At 36.5% G+C, this 20,548-nt stretch overlaps 1 protein-coding gene across 1 annotated transcript in view; it reads left to right on the forward strand.

The window, feature by feature from the left end:
• LOC149552335 (S-adenosyl-L-methionine-dependent methyltransferases superfamily protein) overlaps positions 1–20,548 on the forward strand; it is a 177,915-nt gene that overhangs the window by 68,099 nt on the left and 89,268 nt on the right. Inside the window, exons 5-9 of the mRNA XM_089787871.1 lie at positions 2,559–2,625; positions 2,756–2,804; positions 14,706–14,791; positions 15,057–15,358; positions 15,472–15,527. Coding sequence (XP_089643997.1) covers positions 2,559–2,625; positions 2,756–2,804; positions 14,706–14,791; positions 15,057–15,358; positions 15,472–15,527 — 560 coding nt within the window. The remainder of the gene's footprint in view (positions 1–2,558; positions 2,626–2,755; positions 2,805–14,705; positions 14,792–15,056; positions 15,359–15,471; positions 15,528–20,548) is intronic.

The raw sequence follows: 20,548 nt of genomic DNA on the forward strand, positions 1-20,548 counted from the left end.
ACATTCATGTATAATATCAATGTTAACATCAAGAACACATTAAGGGATTTCTATACACATCAAACTATTTGGTTTTTAAAATGGGAGCCAAGAGGATAACAACTCCACGAGAAGCATAGATGAGGGTCTCATACCCAAGAAAAATCAAAATAAGGGTCTCAAATCCAACAAGATAAACAACCATTTAAACCATCTTTCACAATAAATTAAATCACCATTTCCCACATAACTGTTCAATGCATCTCAATACTAAGAGTCACAACACAATGATAATGCTTTATTGCCCCTTAGCGTGAAGTATAATTTATTGAAAAATGCTTTTGACAGAGAGTATTTTGCGTCTCTCTCAAACCCTGTGTACATGTTTTGCCATCAATCAAATGGTAGAGCCAAAACCAAGGTTTAAACACACATATACATAAAAACATAGATGAGGAGGGTGTGGACTCAACACTTTCCCTCAAACAAAAAAAGAAGTCTAATGCTAAAACAACCTGAAAAAACACATAAGAATACATATTTAACCAAATCAATAAAGTAATCTCTTTCAGGATCAGCATACAACAATAAATCAATCTCTTTGCTATTCTGCATGTGACATAAATAATTGAAATTCATTATGATAAATAAATCTGTCTATCTAGGTAGGTTTGAAAGGTGGAAGACTTTTCTTCTAACTGAATTTTCCTTCTTGGAAAACATGCAAAGCTTTTTCCCACAGCAAGGAGCTTGGAAAATCTCCAAGAAATCAAAAAAAATGACAAGAGGCCACCTTATTGAAATTCACTAGTTTGGAAATAATAATGAAATCATAAAAATGACAAGTGGTCACCTTATTAAATTTCAAAATCATAAACAAAATCAAACACCCCTTAGCTTCTAAAGGGCTAAAGTAGATAACTTATATGAGAATTTCTTTGCACACATTCTCATCCAATTGGATGAAGACACATCAGCTCCCATTTGCTTATGCAACCACCTTTGTTCAAACATAAGTGCCAGCCCATGCCTCCCATGTGTACCCACATGGGCAAGGTATGGTAAGTCTACCCCAGTCTCCATTTGCACACTGGTTGGGTAGATAAGAGGGTCGACTTAAGTCAGCCATAGTAAGCCCTTCTTTCTCTCTAAATGACATGTTCTCAAGGGTGTTGGAGAAGTACCAAATTCATCCAATTGCATAAAATCAAACCCAAAATGCTACCCCACCTAAAGGTACTTGTCCAAATGAGTTAAACTCACTTATACATATCAAACCCCATTTAAAAAGTCACTAACTGCCTGGATTTGCACTAAAAAATCTCCTTATACAATTTCAACATACCAAAACATAATTTATCCTCATAGTAAACTCGTCACATTGAAGCATACTTTTAGGAGTTAACATGGTTTATGACAAGGGTTATTTTTTGCTTGGCCAAATTTGGCTGATTTATGTGTCAGAGCTTCAATGTAACCCTCGTTTTACCAGGACAAAAAACATCAGGGAACTTATCATATACACACTGAGGGTTTTCTCTCGAGACAACCAAATAGTTACACTTAACACCAGTTAATAGTTCTTCAAAAGTTGGCTAATGAAATTTTTTATATTAAAATTTGTGATAAATATTTTAAACAATGTAGTTACCTAAATAAAAGACATTGTATTCTCTAATTTTCTAGCCAGAGCCTTTTAGGGGCCCCTTAATACCACCCCTCACACGCATAAATTCATATGAATGTAACTACTAATTGTTGTTCTACTTTCAAGTTTTATTTAAGGTTGTTTGAATCCGTTCATAGTTTTCCCCAATGGGTTTTCATGTGATAATTTCCTGCACTTAGTCCTACTTGCAGGCTTTGTACAGCTGGTAGAGATTTTGGAACTCAACATGCAGCAGTTATAGAAACGAGTTTATAGCAGAAATAATATTATTGGGTCACTGGACTCTCAAACTGCTGGACAGAAGTTAATAATTTCAATACTAATATATCAATGAATAGATGAATTGATTATTACAATACAGTAAGGCAGATGCTATGCAAATACTTAGGGGATTCTCGTAATGTCTACAAGTAATTGCTACATTCTTCAGAATATTCACAATTGATATTTTAATGGCTAATAATCTCAACAATTGATACTGTGCCTCAATTTTGTGTTATAAATTTCTATTTTGATTGTGCAATAATGAAATTAATAAACCTGTCAATTGCTTTGTTGTGTGTGGCATGTAGGAAAGCATGTATGTGGAGATGTGATTTTTGAAGGAAAATTTATTCCTTTCATGGTTTCACATGTATCGATATGTAGCGGCAGATCCTTTATTCCATGTATTTCATATTCATTGATGTTGTAGGAATGAGCTGTATTGAGTAGTTTTTTTTCGCTTATTAATGCACTGATTTAACAAAATGGTTACCTGCTTAGAAACTAAGTATTCTTGAAGTTTGTAATCTATCTTCTATATTTCGTTTCTTAGTCTTAGCTGCCATTACCTCCTGACTCAATTTTTACCATTCAATCTCAAGGAGTTGCTATTGTTCTTGACATTATCTAATTTATACTTTATCAGAATTCATGAATTCTTGAAGCAAGAGAATGAAATAGGAAATATAACTCGGCAGGAGGCTGTAAGCATGGTAAATATCGTTTTTTGTCTTTCTATGGAATTGTATTATTTAAAAAATGTATACTTCCCAGGCATTCTTAAATATATTAATTTTTATATTTTGTGTAGTATGGATTAAGTTTCGGACTTATGTGATACAGGTGCCAGCCCTTTTGTTGGATGTACAATCGAATCACTATGTTCTTGACAGTAAGTCTTCCCTTCTCATACACATGTTGGGCATGTGTACACCACACACGTGGTGCATATGTGCACACACCCACACCCCCACCCACTCACACACACAAATCATAGAAATTGAAACAAATAGCTATTTTTCTCTGATCTTTGTTGAAAAGGAGCAGAGATGGATGGTAAAAATTGAAGAATTAGATTAAGAGAGTATGTCATGCTTTCTTAGGTTGAGAGCATGATATTATATTATTGATCTTGCAAAAATTGAACGTAATCATCAACTAATAATAGGGAGTAGTTTTGAAATAAACTGAAGTTGCCACAAATACATATTAGAGACGAGTGTACACACATTATTTTTTTGGATAAAAGGCCTCAGCCTGATTTTTATATTGATTTTGAATATAAACACGTGTCTGCTACAATATTTCCTTAGAGATTTACATTCATCAAAATATGGCCTATGGTGACCAAGGGCATGGCCAATCCACTAATATAGGGGGAGACTGAAGACAGGTACAATAGCAAATTGGCATGTTACAAAAAAACCAATTAGATCAGAGCGTCATTTTACATACAGCGGAATTACTTAGCAACAAAAAACTTGTGATTTGCACGACCAGTAAATACTGCTTTAAATGAGGCTGCACAAATTTAAACTCTATACTATATTTGACTTGAGTTAGAGATCTGTGTAGACTCAAAGAATGTTGAGATCATCTGCTGCTGTTCCTAATCCTGCTAGCCCTGACCTTCCTCTAGACCTTTCTGTAACATCCCGATTTCCCGGGTTTAAATTAACAATTAACAACTAACATACTCAAAGAAATACAGTTATAGCTTCATTTTCATAGGAAGACAGTTATATCATTCATGTTCATGTGAATAAGATTTACCGTTAAAATCAGTTGGACAAAATTTTTTAACTAAGAACTTAAAACACCATCAAGGAATTTAATATAGAAAATAATATCCACGTGCCTTGGAATTTGAATCGATTAATCAATGTAGGGATGCTTCTGCAACCACCCGGGTTAGTCCACAAATACCTCTATAACAATATCATGAAATGACTTCTATCCAACATTGTTAAATCAAAATCAAATGACTATTATCATTAAATACCACTATATAAAATTAGGGCATCACTTACCATTGTAATCATTAGGGCATCGATTACCATTGGAATCTTTTAGGGCTTCCAATACCATTGATTCAAATAGGGCTTTTAATACCACGGATTCAATTAGGGCTTCCGATACCATTGATTCAATAGGGCTTCCGATACCATGGATTCAAATAGGGCTTCCGATACCGTTGCATCATTTAGGGTTCCAATCATCCTCAATCAAACTCAGATTCCTTTCCTTCCGATTACTTAACTGTGATAGTAACTCAAGATTAGAAAATATACTTATATTCGATATTCATATAAATGAAAAACAATCCATAAATCTATCTCTTGTCTCTAGGTGTAACGGTGAAATAATTCAATTAATCTTACCTTCTTGCATATTAATCATAAAAGTAAAGATACCTGTTCTGATATAAACAATTGGATGCATAGCTTATCTTTGCTCGACGCACGTTCGACAACTTATGGATAGGTGAAACATTGTCAGGGGCTTAACCACCCAACCTCCGACTTTAATTTAATCCCCACTCAGTCTCTAATGAGAAAGGCCCTCCCTACTCAAAATTGACAGGAGTCATCTTGTCATCAGCTGAGCATCTTGGCATCTAGACACACCTCTCGACTTGACAGCAAGAGATACATTAAACAAGAACTTGCATGAGCCGATAATACGTTTCCTTTTAAAAATGTTAAACCTTGTTATAATTAATACTGATTCATATTATTATAGATTCCTTTCTTTCATCTCATCACCCATTCCTTTGGCTACACAACCGGGTGAGTTCCAGGTGTCTGGAATTCTCAGAGTAGATGGCTCTGTCCCTTATTCAAGAAGATTACATACATCCAACATTTCACACACTCTACGATTACATAATTATGTTCTTTAAAGATTTCAAAATTGAATGATTTATTAATTAATTTTATCATAACTGATTTATCTTCTACGTTCTTGTAGATTAACTCCACCTCTTCACCATTTCATTACTTCACTGCTGGTGAATTCCTCAGTGTCAAAAGTGTTCTAAATATGCTTGGAAATTTTAATTCAGCATGTGCAATGGTGTGGTTTCATGTAATCAATCAATTTATTACAATTACCAACGGATTTCATAAATGATATAACTCGAGAATATTTGGTGAATGATCTCATATACACCTCAAATTACTAATAGCTAGTATTATAAATTGATCTCTATTCAACATGCCTAGCCGGCTATGGATGGATACTCAATCAGAGAGAAAAGGATTTGAAAAAAAACATATTTAATTTATTCTTAGCTCTATCAATGTGTAACCAACAGCAAACAAGAAAGAAGAACTATGAAACACAAACGCAAATATTAAATTTCTTGTAGCCGACTACGGTTGGGCATATGCTCAGCAAAAGAAGGAATCTTATGAATATAATTGCATTTAATCATGACTAGAACTATATGTATTTCTGACTATGGATGGAAGATATGCATTCAAAATACACTTCCTATTCAGTCCACTGTTTATTTTATACAGCAGCAACAAAATATTTAATGGTAAATGAACCAAACAAAGCATTGATTTCTTGGTATACTATTCAAAAAAAGAAAGTAATGGAAGGTGACTAACATCGGTTTTGACTTAGCAAGGAAGACGCATGACCTGCAAACAGATTCGGATTTCTTTCTTCTGCTGCCGAAATTCTTGATCACCCACTATATATCTCTTTTCTCTAAATTTCCATCAACGATAGGAATTAAAAGAAGAAGGGAATGAATCAGGTTTTAGAACTTCTGAATGGTTATATTTGAGAACGTTCTCATTCGGCTTGATAAGTAGATGTAGCAGATGGAAAGAAAGATAGAGAAAAATGCATAAGGAAAAGAAAGAAGTTCCCCCCAAATCGATTCATGATACTCTTTTTAATGGTCAGCCGTGACCCTCTGGCTACCATCGGTTATCAAGAAGACTATTTGCCCATTTGAATACATCATGAATTCGAATTGAAAAAGGAGAGAAATAAAGAGGGAAGAGAAAATAAAAGGTTTGAAGAGAAGTTGGAAAGATTATAAAACAATTCGAATTGCCAAAAATCAAATTGATTTATCTTGCCAAGTGTTATCGATTAAAAGCAAAAAATATTAAAAAGAAAAAATAGAATTGGAAGATTATAATTCAAATGTTATTATAATTTGAACATTATTATAATCTTATATGTACATATAAACATCACTTTATTAAATTATAAAATTATAGTGGTGCCAAATCATTTTTATATTATATGCACGTATATAAATATCTATTAACATAATATGATGAGAGATAAATTAAAATCCTTTGAGATGTGTTTTATATTTTAACTCAATTATTTTAATTAAATTAATTATTTAAATAACTCATGCAGTTCCACAGATGTATCCTGTTTCAAGTTGCTAGATCCTCTACCCATCTGCCCAATGATGGTGATGCTCCTGTCTAATTCTTTTCTGACAATGCTTCCACCCCCTTTGACATGTTTCCTGCAAGGAAATTCCCCGCAGTTAAATTATATTATCATAATGAATTATTTAATCATAATTAATCATAACTGTTAACCATCTTCTCAACTCCATGAATTCATGATTAATGATCAATTAGCATATTATCTTCACTTGAAATCATAACGACTAACTATCTTACCATTTTGCCATATTATAACAAATTAAATTGCCAACTGACTTCATGTGAACCTCAACGGCTATATTTCAAATTAGGTCAAAATTTGGGATGTAACACTTTCCATGAATACTACCAGCGTCCAAACAAGTAATTTTATAGTGACAAGGAAGAACATGTGCCTTTCTTTGCAAATGCTTTGCACACAGAAAGCAGTCCTGGTGCCGTATGCTTCTCAATACAAGTGAATTTAAAAATTTAGGATCATATGCCAAATGCTTTCATGGGCTCTAAGAAAGAACTCTGAAGCTGATACAGCTCGAGAGAAGGATCCGCAAACCTAAATGCAATCCAGCCCCTAACAAGATTAAATATGGATGCTAGCTTATTCAGCTAGAACACCTTTCTCCCCCACATAAATTTGGAGCAGCTCTTCCTGAAGGGACATGGACTCCTAGTCTTTCACCCCAGGCTTAGCACTTATAGGGTCAGCATCATGCTTCACTGGTTCCTGTTCTTGCTCCCCTTACTTCTGCTCGCCCCAGCCATTGCTTCCAAACCTTCCCTTGTCAAACCAGAAGGGAAATTGGGGGACCTCTTCTTCCTTTGTCTTTTCCCTTTCGTTGTTCATTCTACTCCTCTAGCTCCTTGCCCTTGTTAATAGCTCTAATGCTCATCCCCAATCTATGGTGGTTGCTGCGAGTTGTGGATTGAAAGAATGCTGGTCTTGAACTTGGAGGCAGAGAACAAGGGAAAGAAGTAAATGGATAAGTAGCCAGCGCCTTCAAGCCTAAGAAGTTGCTTTAACCGTTTCTAGATCTTTGGCTAGGGGTATAACATTTTCCAGATGTCATCTACCACCATTTTGTTGAACCAGATCTGCTTCATCAAAGAAGAAGTGATCAGCTTGTTTGTTAACTGCAAAAATTGCTAGCAAATCTGCTATTTGCTCAGTCTCTCTGTAACAATAACTAACTTTATAACCCTCAAAACGGGGAACAAGCTTCCATAATCCTTGAAGAACATATTCCATTTGCCAATCAACTGCCTTTTTTCTTATAAGTGCTAGGGTCACAGTTTGTGAATACCCTTCTATGCGTAAATTTCTCACCTGCAATTTTGTAGCTAATTTGATCCTTATTGGCAAAGCATAAATCTCTGCCATATTGTTAGTTCCATACGGCAATTTATTTGCTACAACCCCCAAATTTTTACCTCGGTGATCTTTGATAACACATCCTGCACCTGATCTACTGTGGTTTCCCTTAGAAGCACCATGAAAAATCATTTCCACGAAGTTCTCCATTGGAGGCTCCCATTCGGCCTTGGACCACACTGTGAATTTAGGAGCTTCACCAATGAGGACACCCTTAAATGGAATTCTCACATAACCCACTCATTTAACACTTGCGAGTCCATAGATGTAAATTATGATGTTAATGTCTTGACTTTTGAAGAATACATCACAAGATTTTCCGAAATTGATTTCTCAATCTGTTCACACACTTGGGGGGAGATATAGATATTCCTTCTTGAACATCCTTTTATTCTTCTTCCACAAAATGCTCCAAGCGACTATTGTTGGAGATACTTTCCATATCGCTGCAAAAAATGAATCACTATGGAGTAAAGGCCATTCTTCTAGTAGTTCTCTGAATGTGTAAGGAAGTGGGCCAAACCATTTTGACTTGTATTGTAACCACTTCAAGCATTTATGAGGAAAACAAGCTACTAGTAAGTGATCTGTTGTCTCATTTTCAGCTCCACATAATACATTGTTGAAGGCTTTAGAAATACCAAATCTGGTTTGTCTAGCACTTCTTAGAATTCCGTTATTGACTGCTAACCAAGAAAAAGCCACTACTTTTGGTAGAGTTGCATCATTTCAGCAAAATAAATATTCCTTACCACTGGTTTTTTCAGACTTACATCTTAGGAACTAATAACTCCGTTTGACATTATATCTTCTACTTTTACTAATAGCACAAATTAAATTATTTGACTCAGTTGAGTAAAAAAATTCCCTTTGGTCTAGGAGGTTTTGAAGTTGATCCTTTTCATTTTGCGAAATGGGCAGAGACGAAAAATCCCTCCATTTGGTAGATGGCCATCCATTTATGTATGTAAGTTGCAGATAATATTTTACTTAATATTAAACCAAAAATATTTAAAGGTTTAGTTATTAAATTAATATTATGATTCTTGATATAAAAGTGCAGATAAAAAAAATAAAAATAAAAACGTGAGAGATATGACGTGCTCTAGCTCCTTCACCACTGAATCCAAGGCTCGTGTCTGTGTAGAGGCCACCGCTCGGCAAGCCCAAGTTGCCATATCAGTGATAAATGCCTCCACACCCTCACCTATCGATGCATTTGACCCCACTATTGGTTGCTCAATGCCCATAGCCGTCTTCACTGCCCCTACCATCCGCTTAACAGTGCTCTCTGTGGAAAAGTGTGATATCCCATCGATCTGCGTCAGGTGACTCTCCTCCACCTACATGCCTACATGATCTCCTTTTGGGGCTACTTCCCACGTAGGTGTGAGAATGCTTGTTTCCTGTGGTGCTGGTGTGTGGTTAAACTTCGTACTCAAGTATGTGCTCAACCTCTGAGATTTACTTTCCCTGTTCGGCTCCTCTACTGGCATTGCTAACAATGCTGTATCCATCGTAACCACTACATGTGAGCCCACTACATCCAAATGAACACCGGACATCCTCAAACCCTCACCTGTCGGTATCTCCATCACTCCCTCCTGAGTTTCTATCTCCTCATCTGGTATAAGTATCTCAGCTCCCACCTTTGGTACGGTTGGCAAAGTCTCTCCGACAACCCCTTCAAGTAACCCCAGGGCTATCTCCCATATGGCTGTATTAGGTACTGCTATATCAATTGAAGGCTTAGACTCCTTGAAGGTGCTAATGCTATTGGCCATGTTGATGGTTGGGGTGCTACGGTGACTGACATGATGATCATAGGTGACCTAAACTATCCAAACCTAGGAATGTGCGTGCCGTGTATAACCACTAGAACCAAGTGTGTTGTCGTCAAGAGTGTAGGCCGTGGAAATAGTAATGGTGTCGTAATCACTTCCGCCTCCTCGTCACTCTCGTCATAAGAAGTCTCTTGCTGACCACTATTAGTATCTCCTCCATCTAGTCTCGGTCATTTCTGTTTGACTGTGGTTTTGTTGCCAAGTGTGTCGAGGTGTCTCCACTGCATGATAGGGTGTTCGCTTGGCGCGATTGGTCTCGGCTTGGCCTCTAGGCTGTCGTGGGAAATCATCCGCGTTGTTGCCTCCAAAAATAGCCCAATTGCATAGTGCGACATGTAGTATGTCTTATGTTGCAATGTCACAAATTCATACATCCTTTCTGCCAACAGTGCAACCCAATCATACACTGTTCCATGTAGGATCCCATTCATCATCGCAACCTGTGGGAATGAAATGTCCGAAGCGTGGTTGGATTCTATGAGGCGACTTTTTACTAAGTCTATAAGACAATGCTAGTGTCCTTCCTGAACATTGGACTTCTTTAGTCCTCTACCCTTTGACGTGTCTATGAGGGCTTCTTTCTATGTTTATGTGAAATCCCCGCATACCAACTGTATCAGTTGTGCCTTTACCTCTCGACTCAATTTTTTTGATTTGTTGTCAATTTTCCTTACAGCCTGTGCATAACTAGGTATTCCGAATGCCTGTGTGAAGTCTGGTGCTCTGAATGATATTACAAGGTTGTGTCCAAGATAGGCGAACGAACTGGTTCGAGAGAACCTAATGTACATCTCTATCATTGTGCACAGGAACCCTTCGTAGTCTCGAATGCAAAATATAGGCATCTGTATTGCCCATTCAACCTGTGCCTTCTGAATGCTGGTTTTCACTAGATGATTATCAGGTGTCTCCTACCACCATTTCCTGCATTCTGCTCCATTCAAACTTTCAAACGAGACATTCTATGTTGTGAGATGATTAGTTGTAGCTGGCTGTGTTGTTTGTTTGCCTTTCTTTTTACTTGTTCCTGTGCTTGTGCCTCCTGCAACACGCACTCCTGACAACAAGGTTTTCACGTTTCTATTCATGGTTGCAGTCGTTGCTGTATCTTCCTCCTTTTTCCAAGCCCTCTTTTCGGCTGATTGCATATCTGTCACTTCCCTTGTCTTTTTGTGAAGAAGACATAAGCAGTTAGTTCAGTTGTTGGACTCCTCTATACAACTTTTTCTATTCTGTATGACTTCTGTGAATTAGTCCTTTAAATTTTATTGCTTCTCTGTTGGTACGGTTGTACAACCTTCTACGCCTTAATTCATTTGCATCCCCAGTTGCACCCTATAATGATCCTTCTTGTATTAACCAGCAAAGTTAAGTTTTGAAGAGAGGAATTTCGTCAAACAGTTTGTGTGCAAATCATAAAAGTTTACTGATGCTGCTGTACTATTATTTCATTGATTATTAGCAATATTAATACACAATCCAGACTTAACTCACAACAATGAAAATGATATTGAGTACAATTTCGCATTATGATGTAGTGCAAACCATTATTCAAATTATGTGTAAGTATCATTTATTATACTAAGCCCGCGGTTTCATCTAGGTTTGACCACCCGACTTGGTTAAGTGACCACAGTATATAATGGACGGGAAAGTAAAACCTGTGTATGCTGTGAGGTGGACTATGGCTGCCATGCAAATGAGTTTGGACTCCGTTCTACCCTATGTATGCTGTGAGGTGGACTGTGGCTATCGAGCAAATGAGTTCAGATTCCCTTCTACCACCTGCGTTTGCTTAAGGCCGATGTTCCTGTAGTTACAAAGTGGTCCTCAACGTTCTTTGCTTGCCGTGAAGATTTATTCGCAACCTGCTGTTTTTATTGCCACTTAGTTAGTTATCTCTGTCGTTGCCTATCTTCCACTATCCTCACTTGATGGCCTTGAGCTCATCTCCTGCGATTTGCTTGAAATCACGCAATGTCCTGATTACTCCCAAAACTTACGAATGTGTGCTTCCTCCAGTCCAACTCTACGTGGTGTCTGGAAACTATAACTTTGCGGCCTCTACAAACCCAACAGTAAACATCTTCTAAGTTATGTGATGTAGGATACTTACTGCATAGAGCCGAGTTACTGTGATTCTGAGTTCCAATATCTGTACTTGAAATCTGAGATATAATCTTTCATTAGTTGTCGGGGCTATACATCCAACTCCTTTCTCTCTCGAGGGGTTTCGTCCGCAAAAGTGTCTAGTCACATCAAAGCAACCTTTTTGGATTTTTTGTTTTATAACATATATTCGTTGTGCCTATCCCAAGATTGAGACTCCTTTTTATAACCTCGAAGTGAGGAAAGAGTGTTGGAATAAGAGATGTGGGATAAAACACCAATTTCGTCTTTTAGTCACTTAAGTCACTTTATAAAGTGAATGTCTTAATAAAACATAAATTGGCTTTATTAAAATATTTTAATACATTGGATGACGAACTTAAGTCAAATCTTCCCTTGTGACTGGCAGGCATCCTATCTGGAAGTGTTGTTAATCTATCCGGATGTGGAGATAGATTAACCAGGTGCCAAAAGAGCTAGCGTGAAAGAGGGGACATAACAGTCCTCCCTTCCTAGGATTGCTTGCCCGCAAGCAATCTCAATGTTGGATGTTGTAAAATAGACTCACCTTCCCAAGTGGCGTCTTCATATGGTAAATCCTTCCACCGGACTAGGTATTCTCTGACAGACTTGTTTTGCAGCTTCTTTTCCCTGGTCTCAATCAGCTCTGCCGGCTCCAATACAAGTCTACCCTCATCGTCAAGTGGAGGCAAGCCCTCTGACGGTACAACTTGCTGACCAGTTGCCTTCTTGAGGCATGAGATGTGAAACATATTGTGGATTCGATTATCACCAGGTAAATCCAACTCGTAAGCCACCTCAACAACCCTCTTGGTGATGCAATAAGGTCCATAAAATTTGGGGTTAAGTTTTTTTGATCCACTTTTCTTCAGTGAGCTCTGTCTATATGGCTAGAAATGAAGATAAACCATGTCACCTATCTCGAAGCTCCACTTTGTACAATGTCGATCAACGTATATCTTCTGTTGGTTCTGCGCCTGCTGAATATTATCTCTAAGAGACTTGAGAATATCTTGTTGATCTTGGATCCAATCTTTGGCTAAGGGAGCCCAGCTGTCCTGTAAAGCCAAATCAATGAAAGAGAGAGGTTCGTAGCCATAAAAAAACACGGAAATGAGTCATTTGAATAGACATATGATATGTGGAGTTATAACAGTACACCCCCAAATACAACCATTTAACCCAAGCTCTTTGCTGACTTGCAATGTAGTTCCTCGAATACCCTTCCACCCATTTATACACTATTTCAGTTTGACCATCCGCCTGTGGGTGATATCTAGTATTGGGTGTCAACTTTGTACCTGCCAATCTGAAAACTTCCTGCCAAAATGTACTAAGAAACTTGCTGTCCCTATCACTCACGATAGTCCTGGGTAATCCATGAAGATGAAAAACCTCTTGAAAGAACAACTCGGCCCTTGAGAGGTTGACCAGTCAGTTGCAATAGCAAAGAAGTGTGCAAACTTAGTCAATCTGTCTACCACCACAAAAATATAGTCCTTGCCTTGGACTCTCGGCAACTCGGTAATAAAATCCATGGAGATACTCTCCCACCTCTAAACTAGAATAGGGGGAGGCTGTAGTAAACCTGTTGGAAAGCCCTGTTCTGATTTATTCTGCTGACAGGTCTGGCACTCTCTAACATGCTACAATACATCTTCTTTTAGCCCCTAAAATGAAAATCTCTCTCTAATCTGCTTGTAGGTTTTGAAAAAACCTGGGTGACCCGCGAAAGGTGCTTCATGTATAGTGTGCATAATATTCATTTTAAGTTTAGATTCTGTTACTAGGTAGATTCTATTCTTATAATATATAATATCATTCATTACTTTGTACCGATCATCTTGAAGTAGACCATCCATAATTTGACAAGTATGAGTATTTTTAGAATACTCAACTAACAGCTAGGACCTCCAATCTGCTGAAATCTGGAAAATGGCGCAGAACTCCATCACTGATGGGCTCCTAGAAAGTGCATCAGCAACTATGTTATTTTCCCCCTTGACTTATTCAATGTCAAAATCATATGCTTGAACCTTGCTTACCCATTTTGGTTGTCTTTCATTCAACTCCTATTCCAGAAAGTAACATAGGCTGTTATGATCCGTCTTTATTGTGATCTTGCTTCCTACCAAGTATCCTTAGGGCTTCTGTGCCCGCTTCTGCCTCCCCCAGCATCCCCTTCTGCCTCCATTGCTTTTCTGGGCGCATCGGTATCTTAGCATTCAGCTCAAAGAAATAAAGATGATATACATCTTCCACTGCTGTAATGATTAGGAATTGCTTAACCAGTATGTTTTACATTAAAATGATAAGTATGCAGTAATAACTATAAGGATAGACTTTAAGTTTAAAACATGATAAAGTACACCACTGTACAACATAGGGTGCTTATTTGATCATTTGTGGATACTAGTGGAGTTTCCTCTTTATATAGCTAAATGTCAAAGTAGACATCCGTTGTAATTTGACCTATCAAAGACTAAAGTCAGTGTGTCATATTTGCCCATTTTTTGCAACTTTTATCTCGAAGGATAATACTATAGATGAATCTTTTTTCATAAAATTTACTTATAAATACAAGAAATGTTGCAGCCTTTTCACAAGTTGCTTAAGCAAATGTTTTGTTTGCAATTTATTTTGTACTTCAGAATTTTGAGTTAGAGTTGGACTTCTAAAAACTCCATAATTTAGTATTGTTTGTTGTTGGAAGTGGATGAGTAGAATATACGGAAACCATGGAAATTTTCTTTGGTATTAGAAATAGTTGTTGGGAATGTAAATAGGTATTTCACAAGACATTTGGCAGTTGTGCAATTGTAAACAGCGTAATCCAATTTGCAAATATTTGTTGCGTGTATTCAACTATCACCAAATTTCTTACTTGCCCGTTTTTTAAATTTCTAAGTGCCGGTACAATTATTATTCTAACATGTCTTGAAATAATAGCTGGTTGTCATTGGGTTAACTTGTCCCATAGGTTCGTATTAAAGCACATCTGGTTAATCGCATTAATACAGTGTGTGCAGCACCTGGATCAAAAACATTCCAACTGTTAGAGATGATTCACAAACCAGTTATGCCTGGATCATTACCTGAGGGAATGGTACTTCTTTTGTGCCGTCCTTGATATCAAGTTTTATTCTCATGTACAAAACATTCGTTCAATTTGTTTTATCTTTTTCCAGCAGATTTCACTGATCTGTAGGATTTTTTAGCAGCTGACCAATTTGCTTGCTCTTCCATTCAGTGAAAATTCTCAATGAAATTATTTGAAAGACAAGTTTGCCTTTGTGTTGTCATGTACAATGTTTTCCAAAATACTTATAATTATTTTATTTCTTTTCTTGGTCTGGTATTTACTTGGCTAGGTGGTAGCAAATGATGTTGATGTTCAGAGGTGCAATCTTCTTATTCATCAGACAAAGAGGATGTGTAGTGCTAATTTGATGGTTACAAATCACGAAGCACAAAACTTTCCAGGATGCCGTCTGAATAATAGCTTGTTGAAAAAAGTTGTTCCTGATAGGGGAGCAGATTGTGGAAGTTCTGAGTTCAATGGAGATGTTGAGATGGTTGAAAGAAGAGATTTGACTTTTGATCGCATATTATGCGATGTGCCATGCAGTGGAGATGGCACAATACGCAAGGCACCTGATATATGGAGAAAATGGTATTAAATTACTACTTGGTCTGATTGCTATCAAGGCTTGTAGTGTTTTTTTTCTGGATACATGCCTTATCTTCTACTAATGCTTTGATGAAAATAAATAATCTGAACATCAGGAACACTGGGCTAGGCAATGGGGTACATCGCCTTCAAGTTCAAATTGCTATGCGAGGTATTACACTAAATCCTGATGCAACTGAATTTTAGTTTCATGCGATAGCAGCTAATTAATTGATTTCCACCAATCATTGTGTATTGATGACATAATTTGGATTGCTGGTTTTTTGCTACGGTGCAATTCTTGGCTTGGTGGTTAAATCTGTATATATAATGTACTCAAAGATAGTATCTACTACCAACCTCCATTCCAAAATAGACATTTTTATATTCTATAGAAATGAAGAACTATAGCCTCTTGATACATGAACATACAAATCTGCAGGCTTCTTGAATTCACTTTTTTCCACTGGTCTTTGGTTTTAAAAATCTTGTCTTCATTATTACAACTTCTTTTAATTTTCTAAGAGGTTTTTGATTGACACTTTATTCTTGCATGCATCTTACTGATCTGGATTCTGCAACACTAGAGACATGCATAAGTTAAAAAAATGGGTTAAACCTCTGAGAATTTCTGGAAGGTGGATGATCTTGGATGTTATATGTGTTATTTTGGCCCCTCCCCCACTATTTTCAAAGTGTTTCTTGCTGAAACCCTGAAAGATTGTGATTTTGACACACCAGATTGACAGGGAGGACCCAATCTGCTGCCTTTGTCACATAGAGGAGGCGGAGATGGATAACTTTATTTTCCCCTGCCCCATATACTATGAGATTAGAGGGAGGTTTTACTACCTATTCAGAGGATGCAAGTCTCTTCCATTCTTCTTCGAATACTGACTAGTGGTGTCTTGCGCTCTATCTCTAGGAGGTGATGCGGCTTTGGGACCACACCTTGCAGCTTCAGTTCCCTTAGAGACGAACTAGTGATCAGCTCATCACCTCCTTCACCTTAGTCTCTCTAGCTTGGGGAACCAAGTGTTTCACTTGGCCTCCTACTTCGAGACATGCCAAGTCAGTGAGACCTTGTAGGGGTTACACATGGAAGCAACCCTTCGCTTCTAGTAGTTCTTAGCAATTGCCTAGGGCTTCTCCTCGGCTAAAACTGTATTTGTTGAATCTGGACTACTTCTTGACAACAAGGAGGGATTAGCTTGTTGCTAGCTTCTGCTTCTAGTCTTCTGTGGGGTTCTTGCTTTGTTTGCTCTTTCCCAGGGCACCTTTTGGTGTTCCTTTTGTTGGCTGTTCCTTTAATGTATGTTTTCGATCCCTTAAACCCTCTTTGTCATTTCTTGTTGGACATTAATAAATTTATCTTATCTTGCAGGTTAGGAAGAAATGTTTGTAATGCGTCCACCATCCTTAAACCCCTTCTTTATATGTCATCATTTTTGTGTGGGATGACGGTAATTGTTTGGGGTGGGGTGGGGTGGCGTGGGAGAATATACCTGTTCATTCCCCATTTCGAATACTCTTCTTCTCTCGACAATATTAATAGTATTGCTCCTAGTCCGTTTCTATTGATCAATGCTCACTCCTGTGAGTCTTATAAGGTGTTGAGTAACATGGATCTTTTTTGCAAATGTAATAATATGACCATTGTAATTGATATTTTCCAAATGCAGATTTGGATCTCATATAACTATGAGAGGAGGAGACATGTCTCCAAGTTTTAATCATCATTTTATATATATATATATATATATATATATATATATATATATATATATTTCATAATAGTAATTTGTATAATATATATATATTTATGTATATATATTATATATATATTAATATATGTATATGTACAATATATATATATATTTATGTATATATATTATATATATATTAATATATGTATATGTACAATATATATATATATATATATATATATATATATATATATATATATATGTATTAGATATAATATTATATATATATATATATATATTATATACTATAATATATAATAATATATATTATTATTACATGAATACATATATATAGAAAATGATGATTTACCAATAACAACAATGAATCTTAGGTCAAATTTATCCGACTGAAGCTACAGCTTTAACACTCCCTCTTAGCTAGGGAGGATTTGTAGAACACCTTGTGTTCTCAGGTATATGAAGAGATATTGTCTCACTATGATATTCAACATAAATCCATAAACACACAGACACAGACACACATTAACATATATTACATATGGAATTTGCTTCAAGTCACTATGAGGCTAAATTTCTCAACACCCCCTTTTTTAGCAAGGAGAGAATTACAACAATTATAATATAAGATTTGAACACTACCTTAAGTGTGTTCTATGATGGAGTTAAGTTATGGTGTCCAACAAGATACGGCCCGAAGAACCATAACAAATTGATTTTCATGGTGTCCGGCAAAATCCGGCCCGAAGAACCATGATAACACTTGCTCCAACACATTTTGGTGTTAGGAGATAGGTCAACTATTGATAAGGTCGTCACCTTACAATGGTTACCTTTTGGTTGATACGTTCGTTATCATGACTTCCAACACTCTGGGACAACAACTTAATGAAGTCTGTCATGATAATAGGTCTACCATTTATAAGATTGTCACCTTACAATGGTTACCTTCTATTTATATATGTCAATGAAAGATTGTCACCTTTCGTTACATATCATATGTGAAATAGTAACCACTAGAAACCCAATTAAAGGGTGGTGCAAAGACTCTCACCTTAATTTTCTCTCACAAAGAAGAATGTATTATAAAGGAGTTTCAATTAGAACTTCTCCTCGTAGAGAAGATATCATTCACAAAGGATTGCACCTCAAAATTCTCCCTCTGAACATCGATCTCGGGAAGCTAGCTCCTCTAGTTACTTCCTTAGAAGCTCTCTTCACCTAAGGATGCTTGTCAAACTCACTCTAAATTTGATATCAATCTTTTGATTTTCTAGTGGTAAGTCAATACTTCCTCATGATGCACTCAAGAGTAGGCCCATCAAAATCATGCAGTCATACACATGTATTTCTAGACATCCTCTGAGTATTAATCTTCTAAGCTCATCAAATAACCCTTATAGTATGTATGGTATTACAAATACAAAGAGAAGATAAATGTAAAAGATAAGAAAACTTATCTGCACATGAAGATTCAAAAATTGTCTTCTTAGATTATTTGAGAATGAAACATCTCCCCTCTAAATAAGGTTCAAGTGGGAATGGAACATTGACTATTATTCCCCCCATAATGTAAAATTTCCACTTATTCTTATATTGTTGAACAATTGTATCAAATATGACAACTCCTTTCTAAGTTCCAACTTGCTCTTTTCGTTCATTGAAGGTCCAAACATTCATTTAACTTAATAGTAGAAGCGAACATTGCCCTTCCATTTTCTCAAACTTGTCCACAATATGCCAATATCTTGATTACTATGATTGTGCCACATAAATGAATCTACAACTCATACATCGAGTTTCATTCATCATAGAGAGACTCATAGGTGATTCAAATGAATTCTTAAAAGTTTCATTAATGTCTCACAACAACTCAAATTTCCTTTGTTCATGCAAAGGCATTTGTTTGATCTTTTGATTAAACCTAAATTACACACATCTTGCAATCTGTGTATTCTAGATTTACATCAATAGTGAATCTATCATGACGTGGTTTACTCCCTCTGAATTAATATGATCAAGATCACCAATGGTTGACTAAAATATCCTCTATATGCTCCCTCTCTTTTCAGGTTGCCTTTAATAAAATGTCAGACTGCCTCTTCTTGTAATAACATTCTCAGAGGAAAAGATCAAGGCACATAGCTCTTATCGTATGTAATGAATTAGACTAACATAGCATTTAAGGATAATTTTGCAACACGATGTAAGATCATGTCAATGTAATATAGAGAAATATCTAATATATGTATATATTCCATCTTTTATATGTATTTTAATCTTATATTTTCAATAAGATAAGATAAAATTATTAGTGTCCAACAAAAGACCACAAGAGGTCTATGGGAATGAGAGTTACAAATAGACAGTTGATAGCAGCAGGAGCACCAAGTGGTGTCTAAGAAAAACGAACAACAAAAAATAACAATAAACAAGAAGATAGGACAAGAAAAAGACTACGAGTCCTTCCTTGGCAAGGAGAAAATAGCCACCGAAAGACATTTCTATGAGTGAACAGGAGCCTTGAACTGTAATAGAAGTAAGATAACATAATACTGAATCTTACCATTTATACTCCCATAGTAAATCTCTTTATATTTAACAAATATTATATCAAATCATTATATGTCATTTCAAATGCAATTATATATAATGTATTATATATTTAATATTTCATATAATATTTATTAAACAAAAAAGAATATAAATGGACATTACTTATAAGGCATACCTTATTACTTGAGATATTTGGGTTATGCCCAAATGACGCTATTCTTTTTATATTGCACGCCACTTATTTTAATTAACATGAGGCCACGCGACCAATATACAACTCTCAACACTAGAATCTTCATTGACTAGTCACCTTCTCAACCAATGCTACCACACAAGCCAGTAATGCCACATCCACATTTATTGGAGGTTGTTGGTTTATGTGAGCCACACCGTGATTGTCGCTAAGGTTCTACGGATTTCATTGGAGCCTTGCCTTATGCCAATCCTTCGTAGTCTATGTTCTATAGGCACTTACTTTCTTAGGGTGTGGGTCCGATTACCCTTATTCCAAGTCATGCCTCATTCCACATTCAAGGGATATTCATTTCCTTTAACAAAACTTTTATTCCTGGGCTCGGTGCTTGATGTTGCATCACCCTAGGCACCTTATATCTGCCAACGTGTTAGGTTTGATTCCACCATTCCATTTCTGTGGGGGATTCCTCTTTTACTTGCGTGTCATGTGATTGAGCAGACGTCTCTTGTTTAAGATAATAATGTTTGAGCCGGATTAAAACTGATTGAGGTCGATTGCCATCTATGCCACTTTAAGGAAGTAAAGTGATGAGTCTTCGGTAAAATATCATTTGTCCACAACACTAAGGGGACAAAGGTACTGCCCATTTTTGTATAATAATTCTACCACTTTGTTGACCACTTAAAATTACCTCATATTTTAGGCACCTTTGTGCCT

This window comes from Cupressus sempervirens, chromosome 6 (assembly GCF_028749045.1).
Source record: "Cupressus sempervirens isolate cs-2001-9-10 chromosome 6, ASM2874904v1, whole genome shotgun sequence".
Lineage (NCBI taxonomy): Eukaryota > Viridiplantae > Streptophyta > Pinopsida > Cupressales > Cupressaceae > Cupressus > Cupressus sempervirens.